This window comes from Dreissena polymorpha, chromosome 1 (genome assembly GCF_020536995.1).
Source record: "Dreissena polymorpha isolate Duluth1 chromosome 1, UMN_Dpol_1.0, whole genome shotgun sequence".
Taxonomy (NCBI): domain Eukaryota; kingdom Metazoa; phylum Mollusca; class Bivalvia; order Myida; family Dreissenidae; genus Dreissena; species Dreissena polymorpha.
The window spans coordinates 21,146,931-21,168,638 of NC_068355.1; the positions used below are offsets into that span (position 1 = coordinate 21,146,931).

At 36.3% G+C, this 21,708-nt stretch overlaps 1 protein-coding gene across 2 annotated transcripts in view; it reads right to left on the reverse strand.

Annotated features, from left to right (window-relative positions):
- Window positions 1–21,708, reverse strand: part of LOC127873824 (double-stranded RNA-specific editase 1-like) — a 108,713-nt gene that overhangs the window by 79,827 nt on the left and 7,178 nt on the right. Inside the window, exons 2-5 of one of the 2 annotated variants that reach the window (XM_052417834.1) lie at window positions 19,781–19,896; window positions 16,618–16,755; window positions 11,878–12,018; window positions 4,976–5,149 (exon numbers count right to left, since the gene is read on the reverse strand). In XM_052417834.1, the coding sequence (XP_052273794.1) occupies window positions 4,976–5,149; window positions 11,878–12,018; window positions 16,618–16,729 (427 nt within the window). In that variant the 5' untranslated portion in view covers window positions 16,730–16,755; window positions 19,781–19,896. The remainder of the gene's footprint in view (window positions 1–4,975; window positions 5,150–11,877; window positions 12,019–16,617; window positions 16,756–19,780; window positions 19,897–21,708) is intronic. The other variant, XM_052417825.1, reaches the window with a different exon arrangement.

The following is a 21,708-nucleotide window of genomic DNA, read 5'->3' on the forward strand; positions in this document are numbered from 1 at the left end:
GCGTAAAACTTCACAGAATTCCCAGTTATAAAGCGCTATTTCGTGTCAAATACACAGGTAGGGGGCAATGTTTCGGTAATAATTTTGTTAATAACACGGGTAAATACCGGTGAAGTGTTAATTTATTGCAAATACCACCATTACAAGTAATAACGGATTCGATTTAGGTAAGCGCGCAAGCGTTTGAGAGTGTGTTTAATGTACCGATTTACCCGTTATAAATACCTGATGTTCTCTTTAATCATATATTTTTTGCATTTGCAGAATAACTAAATGGCATCAACCCCTTTACAAGTGTAATATGGTGTTAAACAAGTCCATAAAATCATCCGGAATATCGTGTAAATCTATATGCAGTCTATAGGCAAAGAAGCCATTTTGGTGTTAGCTTGTCTAGGTTTTCTTCCCGCTGATCCACGTGATTAAGTGGGCGGAGCGATCACTGATAAGGCGTCATGTCAATTAAACTGCATCTTACAAAACATTTAATACACATAAATTAAATCATCCAATGTCAAACCCTGAATCAGTGACTTATTTCATTCGAAATTGGGTTCGGTAATTGGCCCCATGGGAGCTAAAAATTCCCAATTGAAGGTGTCCAAATTTAAAAAAAAAAAAATTTCTCAATAATTTGTTCATCTTCCATCCCAATAAGATCAACTTCAGTAAATTAAATACTGAAACACCTGTATTCTCATTTTGGAAGCATTTGTTGTAATTTTTAGTATATGACCTCCATTTAGACTGCTTTGTTTGATGCCATCGGGGGGGGGGGGCATGGTGAACATTTGTTATTTGTGATCAGAACAGGATACCATGTGGTCATCATTTCATAATACGGACTAGTCTGGTTTGTTGCTCGGCAAAGTCTGCTGTCAGACTTTTCAACAGTTGCAATAATAAATATCAATCAAATGTTAGGTCCTATCAGTGTCTTTCCACACATCCAAATATGGGAGAATGCACAGATTTGTATAACAAGAGGGTCTCGTAAGTTTCATCATTATTGAACCAAAACTCTGGCATATGGAGTGTTTTTGTTTTTTTAAGATTTGACCTGGTGACCTATATTTTGAGTTGACCCCCCTTACCAAACATCAAACTTTGCCTACAAAAATAAATATTATGATCAAGATTCATAAAATCTGAAACAAAATTGTGAACTCTAGAGTGTTTACAAGGATTTTGTATAATATAATGAATATTTGGACTATCTAAGGTAAATAATTATGGCATTAATTATGTGATATATATAAAACCAAAATTTGTACCAAGTTTCATGATGATTGGGCAAAAATGTGATTTCTAGAGTGTTCACAAGCTTTTTTTACTATATAAATATAAGAAAACTGCCCCTCGGCAGCCATGTTATTCAACTGACCCGAACCATTTTCGAACTCAACTCTCATATCAAGGAAACAAATGTTCTGACCAAATTTCATGTAAATTGGGCCAAAAATGTGACTTCTAGAGTGTTCACATGTTTTCAGTAAATACATATAGAGAAAAATGCCTTGCCCACTGGCGGCCATGCTTTTTCACCGATCTGGACCATTTTCGTCTGAGATATCAATAAAACCAATGTTTTGACAATTTTTATGATGATTGGGCCAAAATTGTGACTTCTAGAGTGTTTACAAGGTCTCTCTATAGCCAAATAAGGAAAACTGTCCCCCCCCCCCCCCGACAGCCATGTTTTTTAACTGACCGGAACCATTTTTGAACTCAACTCTCATATCAAGTAAACAAATGTTCTGACCAAATTTCATGAAAATTGGGCCAAAAAGGTGACTTCTAGAGTCAACAACCACAACCACAGGAAAAGAGATCAACACCATACCTTAAAATGGCAGTTTAGCAGATAAAGTGGTCATCAATAAATGGTTTGTTGTTTACATTTTCCAGCAGTTCAACTTTTACCCTACAGTTCAGAAATGGAATCTGTCAGCATGTTACACCAAAGAGCAAAAGTTAATTCTTCATGTGTATGTCTACAGTGTAAAAATGGAATATGTAGTTTCACTGTGTGCACTTTTATAGTGTTGTTTTTTGTGTGTATTTAATTCCAAACCAATGACTTTGGTATATAATTTGTTGGATTAAGTGAGTTTTTACGGAGTTTTTGAAATGTTCCCTGGATTTAAAACCGTGCACACTTTGATTTATTCTTTTTCAGAATCAAACATTTGCGCCGTATTCTTATAGAATTGTTTGTAATATATGTTCAATGAATAAAGCGCACAGGACAATTTAGCAGGACGACTGCTACTTATAATTTTATGAACTTTACACGCGGATGCATATTAGGACTTTTGTGTGATAGTGATATTTGTGATTGTGTGAATTCATGGAACCCAATATTTAGACTTTCTAGTAAAAAGTTGGACACTGAAAGGAAAGAATGTGGATGTGCTTATTAAACAGTGTGTTTACTTTGCATATGACCAGCATTGTATATTCTTGCTTTCATATAATCAAACTGTTACAATGTTTTAAATATAATGCATGACGTTGGTGATCAAGTTTTCGAAGAATATTATTTCTTTGAATGTGTTTCTTGATAATTAAAAGGACAGTCCTGCTAACAATTCATTACATTGATGAATAAATCTGTGTATTTTGTATTGAGAAGTTATTTGCAATACAAGTCAATGTATATGAATGTTTCTTGTCATGTTATGTAGTAATTTACAAGTAATATTCCTTGTTTTGAAGAAGGTTTCTAATCTTAGTATTAATAATACATATGCCATGTAGTTTACTTGTAACTGTAGAGTGTGTAGTAATATTATATTCATGTAAAGTGTTTGGATATAAACGTTTAACAATGTTGTGAGTGTGAATCTGGCTATTTATAATTTAGTCATTTATACAACTATTTTGCTTAATTGAGGACAATCAAAGGGGGGGGGGGGGCATGGTGGACATTCGTTATCAGAACAGGATACCATGTGGTCATCATTTCACTAGTCTGGTTTGTTGCTCGGCAAAGTCTGCTGTCAGATATTTCAACAGTTGCAATAATAAATATCAATTAAATTTGAGGTCCTATCAGTGTCTTTCCACACATCCAAATTTCGGAGGGTGGACAGATTTGTATAAAAAGCCAGGTGCAGTGAGAAGCTGGAGGAGAGTAGAATTGAACATAGAGATTTAAAGCTACAAGTATTTTGGGGAGAGTTGGTGGCAGTTTGAGAGAGAATGGATTTTACATAGATTGTGAAGACAGTTGACTAATAAACAGTATTGGTGTATATATTTATTCTAGTAGTGTGTAAATAAATGTAGAGTGTATATACTGTGTTGAGAAGTTATCAACTTACCCCCCGAAAATTGTAGCACATTTCAGCAAAACAACAACACTTATTTCCCAATTTAGGTCAAAAAGCCGCAAAGTTCCCAATCTTAGGGGACCCAGCCCCATCTAACATGTTAAAAACCTGTCATGTTTTGGTAGTCAACAACAGACCATTCACTGACTTTGAATTGTGTGCAAGTAAGATGATATGAAAGAAATGCAGCTAGGTGAAACTTTAAACAGAAAATCTGCACACGTTATTGTAAATGCTATTGCAACAACTCTTTTCAATAAAATATCAACAGAACTTTAAAATAGTAACTTGTGAAAGGGGCCTATTCAGGTTTTGGTAAATTTACAAATTTTCATTATAGTTATGATATTTGTGAGGATACAGTAATACTGACTATTAACCATGCTCTAAAATAGCCATTATAAGCATCTGTTGACAATTTAAAAACCTGAAAATTTATTATTTATTATAAAGCGTTGCAGCGCCAAACGAATGAATAATTTGTTGAGTTCTGTTGTTGTCATTTTATTTTGTGATACTACAAGGATTGCTTATATAAAGTATAAAATACACCACTCATTGTGTGAGCACGGATGGCGGAGGGGTTTAAGCAATAGGCTTTTACTCCAGAAATCAGCGGTTGGAGCCCAGTTGAGGGTTACTTTTTTTCTTCTTTAGGTTTTATTCTTGTTTTTTACTGGTGCTTTTTAGATCCAATGTTTACATTTATCAATATAAAGCATTTAAAGACATACTTCAATACATGCCAAAATCTGTGAAAAGGTCTCTTTAAAGTAGTGTCTGACTACTCATCAGATTCTAATTCTGATGATGAATCTGAGGTGTATCCTTGCCTGTTAAGTTTTGCTGACATTGCTGATAACAACTTAATTATCAGGTCATGAATAAAAAGATAAAACATACGCAATGTGTAAAATGTGTTTATTTATTACCTAGCTATCTCAACGCACATTGTACGTTCATGGAAAAGCAAAATAAATATAGGACATTCGAAAGGATCTGGGATAAATTTAGATAAGTAGAGTTTCCATCCCTCATAACATGGTTCTGTGTGATACATGGTTTTGTATTTAGCATGATTCTTTATGTAACACAGTTCTGTATGTAACATGGTTCTGTGTGAAACATGGTTTTGTATGTAACATGGTTTTGTTTGCAACATGGTTTTGTATGCAACATGGTTTTGGATGTAACACAGTTCTGTATGAAACATGGTTCTGTGTGTTAACATGATTATACATTTATGTATGTAACATAGTTCTGTATGGAACATGGTTTAGTATGTAAAACCATTTCTGTATGTAACATGGTTTGGTATGTAACAGGGTTCAGTATGAAACACCGTTAGGTATATAACATGGTTCTGTATGTTACATGGTTCTGTATGTAACATGGTTATGTATGTAACATGGTTTTGTATGTTACATACTACTCTATGTAACATGGTTCTGTATGTTACACAGTACTCTATGTAACATGGTTCTGTGTGTTACACAGTACTCTGTGAAACATGGTTCTGTATGCAACACAGTACTCTATGTAACATGGTTCAGTATATATCATCGTTCTGTATGTAACATGGTTGGTATGTAACATGGTTCTGTATGTTACACATTACTGTATATTACCCAGTTACCCACCTGGTACACAGAGGATATTGTAGAGCTTGATCAGTGCGTATTTGGCTGCCTCCTGTTTAGCCATCTTCTTGTTTCTGCCAACGCCGGTGAACGTCTGGTTTTCAATCTCCACTGCAACTGTCCAGCACTTGTTGTGAGGGTCACCAGTCTCTGACAGGGTCTCGTACTTGAGATCTAAATGAAAAGTTAAACATTATCACTGTTCTATTTTTATGCAAAGATACTTCTAAACAAGAGATGTGTTCGTCAGAAACACAATGCCCCCTATTGCGCCGCTTTGAAAAGAAAATATATATTTATTTTTTTTACTTTTGACCTTGAAAGATGACCTTGACCTTGAACTTCCACCACTCAAAATGTGCAGCTTCATGAGAACGCGGCTTTGAATATTTTTTTTGACCTTTAACCTTGAAGGATGACCTTGAACTTACACCACTCAAAATGTCCAGCTTCATGAGAACGCCCCTTTGATTTTTTTTTATTTTTTTACCTTTTACCTTGAAGGATGACCTTGACCTTGAACTTCCACCACTCAAAATGTGCAGCTTCATGCGAATGCCGCTTTGAATTTTTATATATTTTTTTTACCTTTGACCTTGAACTTCCACCACTCAAAATGTGCAGCTTCATGAGATACACATGCATGCCAAATATCAAGTTTCGATCTTCAATAATGCAAAATGTATGGCCAACGTTAAATTATTTTTTCCGGTAGGACGGACAGACTGACATACACACATACTGACATAATGACTGACGGACAGTTCAACTGCTACATGTATATGCAACCCTACCTGGGGCATACAAAGTTATAAGCACATGGACAAAGTTGAAGTTTGGGCTTAGTGCATACAACATTCAACAAGGGCTGTTTGTAAAACATGCATGCCCCCCATATAGGCTGTCCGTTGTAATGGCAGCCATTTTGTGAATCCTAGGCAAAAGCGTTCTTGAGTTATCATCCGAAAATCATTTTACTATTTCGGGTCACCGTGACCTAGACCTTTGACCTTGTGACCTCAAAATCAATAGGGGTAATCTGCATGTCATGATCAATCTACCTATGAAGTTTCATGATCGCGTATGCGTTCTTGAGTTATCATCCGAAAACCATTTTACTATTTCGGGTCACCGTGACCTTGACCTTTGACCTAGTGACCTCAAAATCATTAGGGGTCATCTGCGAGTCATGATCAATCTACCCATGAAGTTTCATGATCCTAGGTGTATGCCTTCTTGAGTTATCATCCGGAAACCATTTTACTATTTCGGGTCACCGTGACCTTGACCTTTGACCTAGTGACCTCAAAATCAATAGGGGTCATCTGCAAGTCATGATCAATCTACCCATGAAGTTTCATGATCCTAGGTGTATGCGTTCTTGAGTTATCATTCAAAAACCATTTTACTATTTCTGGTCACTGTGACCTTGACCTTTGACCTAGTGACCTCAAAATCAATAGAGGTCATCTGCGAGTCATGATCAATGTACCTATGAAGTTTCATGACCATAGGCCCAAGCGTTCTTGAGTTATCATCTCACAACCACCTGGTGGACGGACCGACAGACAGACCGACCGACAGACCGACATGAGCAAAGCAATATACCCCCTCTTCTTCGAAGGGGGGCATAATTATGAGTCATTGTTTGGATAAAAGCTGCCATCAAAGAACTCAGAGACATGTTATCTACGTCTCTGGTGAACGAGTAATAATTCGCAAACGGGAGGGTATAAGGAGAGGGACCAATCGCCAATTTACTTTAAATTTATATTGATGCAATAGTACAAACTATTTTCCGATAATCAATGTGTATCGATAAGCATTAAATTTGTTTGATATACAAAATCTGTGTTTAGACAGGTCTTTTAACCTGAGGTGGTATAACATACAGTATCTTTGGACTTGATTTGGCCGCAGTTGGCTTTAATTTCAGTGAGACACATCTATCAATAGCAATAAGCCACCCATATCTTAAAACACCATAGTGTGAATGCCTGCTAAAACCAATAATTTGCTTACAAATCGCTGATGAGGTGTCAAAAACAACACTGGTGCACTCGCATAAATGTTAATAGGGGGCAATAAAGGGATTGGTGATAGAAAGTTTGAGCAATACACACCTTGAAAAGCGAAATTTATTGTGCATTTATAGAGCCTACATTGTGTTTTATGAATGTCAGGACAAATTGTCTCGTATCAGGACGTCGCGCAAAATACTCCAAAAGCGTGACCATCCCACCAAGATCAGGATGTATGGCATGTTTGTTTTGAATGCTTTATCCATATATTAATCAATTATTATCTAATCCGTATTTAGTTACTCAAATATTAACCAATTAAATCGTCGCGGTTCTTAATTCCAGAACAAAAATTGCAAAAACAAAAGCATAAATATTATCTATGAGAATTAATCCGAATCAATTAGAAGTATTGAAATAGATTAAAACTAGAGCTTTGTCACAGACGTGACGAATAAACCCACATGCCGCATTGACACATAATATTTTGCATGTCGTCTTCACAAAAAACAGCGGGCACCATGCTCAATTTTTAAAACGCACTAAGTGACCCCTTGACCTAGTTTTTGACCCAGAAAGGCCCATGTTCTAACTTGACCTTAAGATCATCTCCATAAAACTTTTGATCAAGTTTGGTGAAACTTGAGTTCATGTTCTAGAGATCATCTAGATAAAACTTGTGACCAAGTTTGGTGAAGATCGGATCAAAAATACTTGAAGTAGAGAGCGGACACCGTGCTGAATGTTAAATTAGCACAAAGTGACCCTGTGACCTAGTTTTTGACCCGGCAGGGCCCATGTTCGAACTTGGCCTAGACGTCATCTAGATACAACTTGTGAAAACGTTTGGAGAAGATCGGATGAAAACTACTTGAAATAGAGAACGGACACCATGCTGAATGTTAAAAACGCACTAAGTGACCCCGTGACCTAGTTTTTGACCCGGCAGGGCCCATGTTCGAACTTGGCCTAGACGTCATCTAGATACAACTTGTGAACAAGTTTGGTGAAGATCGGATGAAAACTACTTGAAATAGAGAGCGGACACCATTCTGAATGTTAAAAACGAACTAAGTGACCCCGTGACCTAGTTTTTGACCCGGCAGGGCCCATGTTCGAACTTGGCCTAGACGTCATCTAGATACAACTTGTGAACAAGTTTGGTGAAGATAGGATGAAAACTACTTGAAGTAGAGAGCAGACACCATGCTGAATGTTAAAAACGCATTAAGTGACCACGTAACCTAGTTTTTGACCTGGCAGGGCCCATGTTTGAACTTGGCCTAGACGTCATCTAGATACAACTTGTGAACAAGTTTGGTGAAGATCGGATGAAAACTACTTGAAATAGAGAGCGGACACCATGCTGAATGTCAAAAACGCACTAAGTGACCTCGTGACCTAGTTTTTAACCCGGCAGGGCCCATGTTCAAACTTGGCCTAGACGTCATCTAGATACAACTTGTGAACAAGTTTGGTGAAGATCGGTTGAAAACTACTTGAAATAGAAAGCAGACACCATTCTGAATGTTAAAAACGCACTAAGTGACCCGGTGACCTAGTTTTTGACCCGGCAGGTCCCATGTTCGAACTTGGCCTAGACGTCATCTAGATACAACTTGTGAACAAGTTTGGTGAAGATTGGATGAAAACTACTTGAAATAGAGAGCGGACACTTAATACGGACCGACCGACAGACAGACAAGCTCACTCCTATATACCCCCCTAAACTTCGTTTGTGGGGGTATAATTACGGGCATTGTGTTTCAGGTAAATACCTTATATCTTATGAAAATAAACAGTTTGTATTTAAAAAAATATAATAATCTATTTAGGGAAATATCTTATATCTTATGAAAACAAGAAACCATCGGAGACGGGTGATGCTCCCCAAAGGTTTTTTGGTCACAATATTGCACTATATATTCAGATAAAAGGAAACGTATTGAGGGCACAATAGTAAGGGGGAAAATAATTTTTTTATAGAAAATTTCAAAGGGCCATAACTCTGTGAAAAAACATCCGACCAGAACCTGCTGATGATATGCACATCTCCTCTTGGTAGTGAAGCTTCCCATAAAGTTTCATTGAATTCCGATCATTAGTTGCTGAGAAATAGCCCGGACAAAAGTTGTGCACGGACAGACAGACAGACAGACGCACACATGGACAGACGAAGCGGCGACTATATGCTCTCCCCAAAAACAAATTTGGGGGAGCATAAAAAACAGTATGTATTTTAAAAGAATATAATAATCAATGATCTTTTAAACAAAGTATTACTCCTATCAAGTTTTTTTCAAAGCTGCACATATGATACAATTTATAGTGGCATTTGTGGCAATATGAAATAGTATGTTGCTCCAGACAGTCATAAGTTCGGAAATTTTCATATAAGGTTTACGAATTAAATATTCAAATATATTTGAATAATGACAAACAAATATTCAAATATCATTTTCAGTATTCGTTCCCATCCCTATAAATTAAGTTCCAATTTGATCCATTTTTTAGTTTTCAAGGAATATTCCCAACTAAATTAAAGTTCTAAAGGGCAATAAGAAAATGTAACAACAAGGGCTGTTTGTAAAACATGCATGCCCCCCATATGGGCTCTCCCTTGTAGTGACAGCCATTGTGTGAATATGTTTTTTGTCACTGTGACCTTGACATTTGACCTAGTGACCTGAAAATCAAAAGGGGTCATCTGCCATTCATGATAAATGTACCTATGAAGTTTCATGATCCTAGCCATAAGTGTTCTTGAGTTATCATCCGGACACCATTTTACTATTTCGGGTCACCGTGACCTTGACCTTTGACCTAGTTACCTGAAAATCTATAGGGGTCATCTGCATGTCATGATCAATCTACCCATGAAGTTTCATGATCCTAGGAATAAGCATTCTTCAGTTATCACCCGGAAACCATTTTACTATTTCGGGTCACCGTGACCTTTACCTTTGACCTAGTGACCTCAAAATCAATAGGGGTCATCTGCGAGTCATGATCAATGTACCTATGAAGTTTCATGATCCTAGGCCCAAGCGTTCTTGAGTTATCGTCTGACAACCACCTGGTGGACGGACCGACAGACCGACCGACAGACAGACCGACAGACATGAGCAAAGCAATATCATGGTTCAAACAGAAATCTCAAACCTACATTCAAGCACTTTTCAAGGCCAAATTTTCATTATCAAGGCCGAGAACCGTTCGTTAGTTTTCTTTAAAAAAATGCATTTTCAAGCAAGTTTAACACAGTAAACATCATGTATTTGCTCAAACAAATTAAACTTATTCCACAATTACGCATACATGTTATTTCTAGTTATTGAATACATGTTTTCCATCCTTTACTGAATGAGTCTCTGCATTACAGTTTGTCAACCAGTTCTGGATTATCAGCAGTTCTGATTAATTTGTATTTAATTTTCCATAATGCCCCAATAAAAACAAAATTATAAGTGTCTAAGTTAAACATAAGGTAAAGGAATAAATTAACAAAGTTTTAACAAGAAATCTTTTGTAAATAGCTTACAGGGTGATATAATGCAGCAAAAAGTTAACCAGAACTGATTGAATGAGTCATGTTTTGAAATGTGCATATGGATAAAGAAGGCTTTATTATTTTCAAATAAACTTTTTGCTGATTGAAAACAAATGCTATGACAATGTTTTGAAATACTAATTCTGTAAGTTGAATGATTTTTAATAATTTTCTGAAGGGTGAACTTTAATTGGTTATTTTTGACAAAAAACTGCATATGCCGTCTGGCCTAACCTGTTATCATACAAATTAAATGTTACCCTTTATTTTTACATCTTCTCACATTGACACTAAATCCGGAAAGAAATTACTGCGGTCAAAAGAATAAACTTTTTTGCCGGATGATTCTAAATGAATTACTGTATGTATTTACTTTTTAAAGTATTACAAGCAAACACATTGCTTCTCAATTTCATGTTTTCTTTGTGGGTTTCCTCTTTCTCGTGGCTTTTCAAAGCGCTTTCCCCCATCCCCCGACACCAATGGTCTTCATACAGACCCAACAATGTGCTTTTCGAATGTCCTTTGTTTTCTGTACCCAGTAATATTCAGTTAACCACCCTGGTTTGAAACGACACTTCCTCATCGCTGCGTTTTCACTCGCGAAAATTGATCACAATGGAGAACCTCTGACGTAGTACACATAATCTGTGACGTGTACACATAACGATTCGTACTCAATAGTGTATGAAACTTATATTTCGTACTCAACTTTTTGCACGAAGGAATTTATGAAAAATTTTCGTAATATTTCCCTTAAAAACGATTTAAGTTTATAATTACAGCAATGATAAAAGTAATTTTGAGCAGAAATAAACATTTTCAAGGCTTTTTTACCTGAAATAAGCACTTTTCAAGCACATTTTCAAGGCCAACCTTTGTTCAAGGGCTTTTCAAGCCTAGGGCTCGTTTTCAAGCACTTTTCAAGCCCTGTGCGAACCCTGAATATACCCCCTCTTCTTCGAAGGGGGGCATAAAAATTTGCAAAGAAAAATGACTCTAAAATTACGGAAAATAGTGCAGCAAGAGTTATGGTTTTTGTGCCATCCATCATACCCTTATAGTTATCTACTAACCTATTATAATTAAGTATTAAGTTGATAATTCGTTTACTTTTAAAGCTAATTAAGTATACTAATTAACACAAACCAATTGCCATAACTCTAAAAATCCTGGTTGGATTTGGCTGGTTTTTTATCTCGACCTACATTTGATTATAACCATTGTCTGAAAGTTTGATGACCATACAAAGAATGCCTACATTTGTGAGCATGAAAATACAAGTCCAATAAATTCTAGTCAGAAACAACAGTACTGCAAGGCCGCCGTACTTTTAAGTTTTTCGTTGAGGAGCATGGTAGGATTCTTGTTGGAGATGGTTGGCAGGTTTTCGGCCCCCTGGGTATCTTGCTTCACCTCCTCTATCATGCTGGTGGCGTCCTCCTCTGCCTTGGCGAGCGCCACCGCCTGATCTGTGAACATATGAGTCATGTTCTGAGATAACTGGGCTTAATGCATGTGCCTAAAGTGTTATCCCAGATTAGCCTGTGCAGTCCACACAGGCTAATCAGGGACGACACTTTCAGTTTTATGGTATTTTTCGTTTAAAGGAAGTCTCTTCTACACAAAAATCCAGTTAAAGCCGAAAGTGTCATCCCTGATAAGCCTGTGTGGACTGCACAGGCTAATCTGGGACGACACTTTACGCACATGCATTATGCCCAGTTTTCTCAGAAAGCAACTCATATCATGTATTTAATTTCAAATAAGTCACAACTACGTGTTGGTAGTTGCAGTACTAACCAAGATTTTGGAGTTCCACTGAATAGAAATTTAACAATAAGAGCCATAGACACATTATGATGTTGAGTAGTTTGAGAACAAATTGAATATAAGAATGCTAGCTAGATGAATTTTGGCAATGTGTAGCCAATTAATGGTTTCAATCATGCCTCTAAACAACCTGCATCAGGTACAAGTTTGAGCTACAGTCTTTAGTGACTAGTGCTGCAACAATATACCGGTATATATCGCAATCCGCATATTGTATTTTCATCATACCGGTACAAAAATTTTACAAAAATTCATCTACATTTCGTCCAGAAAAGCCATCCGAAATAATGATATCAAGGAAAACAAAACAAAGCTGTATTTAGTAAAAATAAATTGTTACGTAAAAAAAGCATTCTAAAATGAGCATTATTAAATTTGTAATCCGAATCTCCGAAACACGCTTCCGAATTGTAATGCAAACGCGACAAAAAAGGGCTTTATCCTTTGTCTCAATAAAAAGCGCGCGATAATTACGCAGACATGTAGAACGCCGCATGGAAAGTGTGGGTGTATTTTGTGTTGTATAAAACAGGAACATCACGTCAGGCTATTTATGCGTGTTCAGTGGGAAAAAAACGCCCGATTGGACGTTATTTCATCACATCTTTAAAAAGTAACAAATGCCAAAATGTTTTTGATACTTAAGAAAATTGGTGAAAGTTTGTGTTTTGTGTTATTCTTGAGCACTTTTATAGTAAATATTTACCAGAATTTGCTTTAAAACTAGAATATACGGGATTATCTGGTAATTGGTGAGTTATAATTCTGGTACAAGTTAGCAATATATTGTGATATATTGCAATACGGGTTTTTGAACTGACAATATATATTGCAATACGCTTTTAGGCGTATCGTTGCAGTACTATTAGTGACCTTGACCTTTGAGGCAGGGACACAGGTGTTACATGCAACACGGCCTCTCCTCATGATGAACATTTGAGAAAAGTAACTTAAAATTTCATAATGAATTAACAAGCTACAGTCTAGGCTAGCTCTAAAGCACACAAGCACGTACACTCTACCCATATTTTTCCTACAAGCTTTCCGCAAACAGGCCTAACAAAATATATTGAAACAGACGACTTTGCTAATTGATCTTTAGGATCATCAGGATTCTCACAATTTTGTGAAAAAACCCTGTTAACCACAATAAACAATACCCGTTTCTCTGAAAAAAAATAAATATGCTATATGTTTACAAAAGCGGGTGCAAATCGCTTATCTATTTTACTTTTTAAAGGTGTAGAGACCTATCTAAATTTCAATCACAAAGGATGGAGGGGTGGAGTGGAGAGGGGTGTATAGTGTGGGTGTATGGTCATAAATTACATTATCTTCCAAAAATGCAATTTAATTTATATCATCTGTTACTTTTGAGTAATTCACATATTTAAATGTCTGTTCAAACTGTGATCACAAAAACTAAATTATTATTCGCCAGTAAATTGAAGCCCTTAATTGGTACCTAATTGACAAACAACAGTTCAGGCACTTTCTCATAGTAAGTATATTACATTGCGCGATTTGAGTAATTCACACATTTTAATGGCTGTACATACTGTGATCACAAAACTTAATTATTATTCGCCAGTCAATTGAAACCGTTAATTGGCACCCCATTGGCAAACATCAGTCGGGGCCTTTCTTAGACGTGTATATTGCATTGCGCAATCAACACTGATCAGGCCGCGTTATCAGTTTGACACGAAGAATGTCACGTCAAACATGTTACTTCCAGGTGATTTCGGTTGCATTTTAGTAAGCGGTTCGCAGGTCATTAAATATTGGTGTAATATCGTTTGGAAAAAAATGCGAATATCATTTTTATTATTCGAATGCTGACCATTCAATCGAATATTCAAATAATTTTGCCATCCCTAATTAGAACGCCGCTTTGAAATAAAAAAAAATGACCTTTGACCTTGAAGGATGACCTTGACCTTGAAGGATGACCTTGACCTTGATCTTCCACCACTCAAAATGTGCAGCTTCATGAGAACACCGCTTTTATTTATTTTATTTTTTTGACCTTGAAGGATGACCTTGACCTTGAACTTCCACCTCTCAAAATATGCAGCTTCATGATAATGCCACTTTGAATTTTTTTATATTATTGTTTTACCTTTGACCTTGAAGAATAACCTTGACAGATGACCTTGACCTTGAACTTCCACCACTCAAAATTTGCAGCTTCATGATAACGCCGCTTTGAAATTATTTTTTTTACCTTTGACCTAGGATGACCTTGACCTTGAAGAATGACCTTGAACTTCCACCACTCAAAATGTGCAGCTTCATGCGAACACCGCCTTGAATTAATTTTTTTGACCTTTGACCTTGAAGGATGAACTTGACCTTGAAGGATGACCTGGACCTTGAACTTCCACCACTCAAAATGTGCAGCTTCATGAGAACGCCGCTTTTTTTTTTTAATTTTATTTTTTTTAACCTTGAAGGATGACCTTGACCTTGAACTTCCACCACTCAAAATGTGCAGCTTCATGAGATACACATGCATGCCAAATATCAAGTTGCTATCTTCAAAATTTAAAAAGTTATGGCCAATGTTGAAGTTTTCGGACGGACAGACGCCATATATTTGACATTTGACCTTGAAGGATGACCTTGACCTTCACCTTTCACCACTCAAAATGTTCAGCTCCATAAGATACACATGCATGATAAATATCAAGTTGCTATCTTCAATATTGAAAAAGTTATGGCCAATGTTAAAGTTTTCGGACGGACAGACACCATAAATTTGACATTTGACCTTGAAGGATGACCTTAACCTTTCACCACTCAAAATGTGCAGCTCCATGAGATACACATGCATGCCAAATATCAAGTTGCTATCTTCAAAAGTGAAAAAGTTATGGCCAATGTTAAAGTTTTTTTCGGACAAACGGACAGACTGACTGACATACTGACGGACAGTTCAACTGCTATATGCCCCTCTATGGGGGACATAAAAATTATTTTTTGGGGGTGGGGGTGGGGGGGTATAGTGTGAGGGTGTGGTAGTCATTTATAAGATGATCTTTAATTTAAAAAAAATAATGGGGGGGATTGAGGGGGGGGGGGGGCTTGGGGGATGGTTTGGGTGGAGTCTACTGTGGTATGTCAGGTAAGAGTTGTTTTGTCAAAGTATCAATCGAATTTAATCATAAATAAAGAAGTTAAAGCAATTTCAGCAAAATTTAATAATCTGATCTTGAGAGTCAAGGTCATTCAAAGGTCAAGGTAAATTTTAACTTGCCAGGTACAGTACCCTCATGATAGCTTGAAAGTATTTGAAGTTTAAAAGCAATAGCCTTGATACTTTAAAAGTAAAGTGGATCTAAACACAAAATGTAACCATATATTCAAAGCTACTAAGTCAAAAAAGGGCCATAATTCCGAAAAATGACAACCAGAGTTATGCAACTTGTCCTTTACTGTCCCCTTATGATAGTTTGCGAGTGTTCCAAGTATGAAAGCAACATCTATGATACTTTAGGGGTAAAGTGGACCAAAACACAAAACTTAACCAAATTTTCTAAGTATAAAGGGCCCATAATTCTGTCAAAATGCCAGTCAGAGTTACATAACTTTGCTGGCACAGTCCCCTTACAATAGTTAGTAAGTGTTGCAAGTATAAAAGCAATAGCTTTTATACTTTAGGAAAAAAGTGGACCTAAACACAAAACTTAAGCAAATTTTCAACTTTCCAAGCATAAAAAGGCACATAATTCTGTCAAAATGCCAGTCAGAGTTACATAACTTTGCCTGCACAGTCCCCTTATGATAGTTAGTAAGTGTTGCAAGTATGAAAGCAATATTTTTGATACATAAGGTATAAAATGGACCTAAACACAAAACTAAACCAAAATTTTCAATTTTCTAAGTATAAAAAGGGCACATAATTCTGTCAAAATGCAAGCCAAAGTTATCTAACTTTGCCTTCCCAGTCCCCTCATGATAGTAAGTAAGTGTACCAAGTTTGAATGCAATAGCATTGATACTTTATGAGAAAAGTGGACCTAAACACAAAACTTAACCGGACGCCGACGACAAGGTGATGACAATAGCTCATAATTTGTTTTCAAAAAATAGATGAGCTACATTTTGTAAAAATGTGATATAATTTTACTTAAATTTTTATGATATATATCATACAAATTATGGAAAAGCTTTATAATAATCAATAACAACATATGACTTATTGACTGTTGGGCTCCCTTAGCCCCTTGACCTACCTGATGACATTGGGGGAAATGTTTCCTCCTGCTCCTTCACATTCATGTGATTGTCTGTGCCAATCCCTAGAGTCCCGGCTGACACAAACCTAGGCCCAGGGATCGCTGGCATCTTCTTGGTATTGACTGGAGAGACCACTGTGGTATGAGAACAGTCTAGCTGGAGTTTGGCATAGTTGTTTATTGATGATTTCAGTATTTACACAAAAACTAAACACTCACAAAAACAAGAGGGCCATAATGGCAATGGATCGCTCACTTAAATTCACATAATTATACTATAGGGTTACTAGCAGGCAATGTTACTATTTCCATTAAGAACAAGATGTGTTTGAGAAACCTTGTAGGATGACCTTGACCTTGACCCTTCACCACTCAAAATGTGCAGCTCCTTGAGATACACACGCATGTCAAATATAAAATTGCTAGCTTCAATATTGCTTAAGTGACATTACATGCGCAATTTTGACCCATATACTTGACCTTGAAGGATGACCTTGACCTTTCACCACTCAAAATGTGCAGCTCCATGAGATACATATGCATGCCAAATATCAAGTTGCTATCTTCAATATTGCAAAAGTATTCATAAAATAAGCGATTTGGGCCACATATATTTGACCTCTGACCTTGAAGGATGACCTTGACCTTTCACCACTCAAAATGTGCAGCTCCATGAGATACAAATGCATGCCAAATATCAAGTTGCTTTCTTCAATATTGCATAAGTATTCATAAAATAAGCGATTTGGGCCACATATATTTGACCTCTGACCTTGCAGGATGACCTTGACCTTTCACCACTCAAAATGTGCAGCTTCATGAGATACACATGCATGCCAAATATGAAGTTGCTATCTTCAATATAGCAAAAGCTATTGCAAAATGTTAAAGTTGGCGCAAACAGACAGACAGACCAACCAACCAACCAACCAACCAACAGACAGGGCAAAAACAATATGTCCCCCACTACTATAGTGGGGGACATAAAAATGTTACCCCCATGTAGGGACACATTTTGACCACTTTGTCAAAATTTTAATAAAAGACTGTGGGTTACAGACTTTTATTTAAATCAGAAGGAAGTGGTCAAAATGTTGTGTTGCATACCAACACCCAATCCTATGAGCCTTGTGGTATAAGCCAAATTTTTTATAATGAGCCTTTTTTCCTTCTGTGTGAATGGCTGTTTTTCACAATTCCAGACTCAAATTTTCACAATTTCAAGAAGTTTGCAACTCAAATTTTTGCAGTTCCAAGAAGTTTGTGACTCTAATTTTTACAATTATAGAAAGTCTGCGACTCATTTTTTCACTTTTTTCAACAGTTTGCGACTCATTTTCCCACAAAATAGGAGGAGGGGGGGGGGGGGGGGGGGGGGGGGGGGGGAGGCCCCAAGGACGCTTCACAAAAACATTTAAAAAAGTTTCTCTTTATATCAATATTTAACATGTAACTTATGGGGCATGGACAGATTTAATACCTGGCATCAAAATATCATTTGGGCAAATGTTTTAACTAATTTTAATGAAAATTGGGTAATTACAAGGTATTGACAATGGACAAAGAAAGAATGAATCACAGACAAAAAGCCATCACAAAAGCTCATGAGCATATTGTGCTCAAGTGGGTTCAGATTTGCTCTAAAAGTCAAGCATTTTAAGAATAAAATTAAAACAAGCTGAACGTATGTCATAATTGCATTGTATACAAACATTTACAAATCCAGCAATAACTGTCCAATAGTACTACAAGAAGCAAACATTCGTATTCAAAAACCAACTTCTACTTTGAAGGTTCCACAAGAAATGTAATGGTCATTCTGAAAATGATAGGACGATAAAATAATTCGATAAACATAACAATAAAAGTATACAAAACAGCATCAACTGTGGCAATACTATACATAATGCACCTAGCATGATACAGCGGTCAATTGTCATGTACAGACTGGTTAATCTTTATAAAACTGAACAATCTATATGTTGTACATTGTATTTTGCATATATACTGTGATCTCAATGAAAATTCCACAATTTCTTTTTCAGTAACAAGTGAAATGCTGAGAATTTAGCAACACTGCTGTGTATTTAGTGAACAAGAACACAGCAGTTTAACAATTAAAAAAATTAGAAGTAAAATTTTCAATCTGATTCTTATAAATAAGTAAATATGTAAAAACAACAACACGCCACAGTCCTTAGTGTAAACAATAATTTGAAATTCTTCTCAAGAAAAACCTCGTCTGAACATCAATAAACCCCTCAATCATGCAGGGTAACAGAGGGGAGGTGGCCATGAGACTTACTTCGGGTAGCTAACTAATGGGCTAGGTGCTACACAAGTAAGACCACTCAATACAGAAACTGCAAGTGGGATCTGAAGCAACATGTGGCCTGTTATTAACAGCAAAACAGCAACTGGATGATATCCAGGGAGTAAAGATTATTTTTTTTTGTTCAATACATAGCTTAGCCTGATAAATTACCGAATGATAGGGCAATAGCTTGTTTTCCTGTTGATCATACATGTACCTCTAAGTTGCCTTTTTTACAGAAATTATGAAGATAAACGCTTTGACTTTGCATTTTTGGGAATTAATATGTTTTATGACCCTAAATGCATTGCTTTTGCATATAAAATGTACAAAATCTTGGTATCAAATTTGTCTAGTTGAATTGCATAAATTTTATTTATACTAAAATTAAAGACTATATTCAAATTCAGAATCACACGTTGTTACTCCACGCATCAACTGTTATAAATGCTTACTGGCTAGTTTAGAAAAATTATATCAGGCTTCTTTGTAATAGGTTTACATTTGGGTAGAGATATGATAAAAAACGTGCATTGGTGCTTTGAAAAATCAAATGAATTTAGTTTATGCAAATAATGTTAACAATATAAAATAACATAAAATTATTTAACAAGTTGTTGAAAAGATTTGTAATAACCAAAGATAGAACAAAATTTACAAAAAAAAATAAAAAGAAAAAGAAAGATTACCGGTACATAAAAAGCATGAATTATTAAAATGTTAATGCACATTTCTCTGTCAAAGACAGCCCACAATGTTGTTAAGAGCCAATTCCAGTCAAAAAGTGAGATAATCAATTCTTGATATGAAGACAGAGTTGATGCCCTTGCTGGTTCCTTCACTCACCACCCAACCAGTGCTCATGTTGTTTACTGGTTCCCTGCAATTACTGTAGTTTTCCTGAGACTGAGCTATTTCAGACTGGTTTCCGACTCTACCATTCTGACATGCTGAACAGGCATCTGTACAGTTTAACACATATTAGAACATGTAACATTAATACTTACAATTAGCAAGCAAGAAACAAATCTTGTTATAATCAAAATTGTTATGGTTCATTCGGCTATAAGTCTTAATAATATAAAACAGGGGTATACAATTCCTCTGCCTGATCGCCATGGCGAGTGAAAAGTACCTTAAGGTGAGCTTTATTCACTCAATCCTAATCTAACCAGGCGTATGGATAGTCCATGTGTTTTTATAAAATTTCAAAGAAATTATCAGTATTTGGGAAAGGTGCTCGTTACTAGCCAATGTGGGAGTGTCGATGTACAGCAATCTAGATTTAACCACGCAAACACTGAGGTATGTACCGGTACTAAAATAACTAATTTTCCATATATGCAAAATGACCCAACTGCTTTAGAAACAAGAGCTGTCTCCATAAAATGACATAAGCCCCCGATAAACGATTTGATAGAAATGATGAGCATTTTTAAAAACCTAAATGCATTTTTCGAAACCTAAACGCGGACCCTAAGTTCAAGGTCAAGGACAAAGGGATCAAAATTTGTAAGCATATGGAAAAGCCTTGTCCATATACACATGCATACCAAATATGAATGTTACATCTGAAGGGACATAGAAGTTATGAGCATTTACTTAAACGAAAAGTGTGACGGACAGACAGACGGACGGAGAGTGCGATCACTATATGCCCTCCTTTGGGGCATAAAAACATTGTTTTACAGGTCAAAATGTTGAATGGATAACCCCCGCCAAATTCATATTTCATTGTATTTATGGATGAATGCAAATTCCTGATACACAGTATAATCATAAAAAATAATTGAGTGTAGGGGAATTGTTTTTATGTATTGCATTTCCCCTCATTTACGGGGTTATGGTTCTTGTGCATGGCACTTCTTTTCATTGATTTCTACACACCCTGACATAAAGTTTCATGTTGAAATGTTGAATCGTATCTGAAATATAGCCCTGAAAAGTTCAGTCATAAAAACAACAAAAGGTCATGACTCTCAGTCTTCTTTAAGAAATGAAACATTAAGGTTCTTAAGCATGGCATGTCTCCTCATTTATATCAATATACCCATAAAGTCTTGCATGGTATCTGAGTAGTGGCCCTCAGAAGTTACATGAAATAAAAACAAAGGGCAATAACTCTTATTAAAGAAAGTTTAGAGTTATGGGTCTTGTGCATGACACTTCTTGTCATTGATATTTAAAAACCTTTCAAAGATATGTTATATACATGTAGTCTCTGAGATATAGCCCTAAAAAGTGTTGTGACAAACAGACTGCACATTGAAGGACAGACAAACAACACCAAATGTAGTCTTTTTTTACCATGTGCATCTTATAAATGAACTTTATAGACTTGAGAAGTTATTTCTTTTTATTGGATTCAAAAATCAAGGCCCAACACAATTGGATGAGGTCCTGTCTGTAGTGAAATAAGGTCACTTCCAACAGTCTTGCTGTTGGGCTAGCTCTTTAGCCACGTGGTTAAAGTGTTTGACTACCACTCAAGAGGTTTTGGGTTCAATCACTGGCTTTAGCTCAGTATTTTCACATTAATGGCGATGAGGATGAGATAGAACTGTGAATATGAAAATGGGTCTGAGCGTGTATAATAGTTTCTGGGAGGGCCATGTGGATGCAAGACATGTTGTAGTGTCATGGCATTTGTTTTCAATCAGCAAAAAAATTAATTGAAAAAAATAAAGCCTTCTATATCCTTATGCACATTTCAAAACATAACGCATTCAATCAGTTCCAGTTAACTTTTTGCTGCATTTATCCCCCCTGTAAGC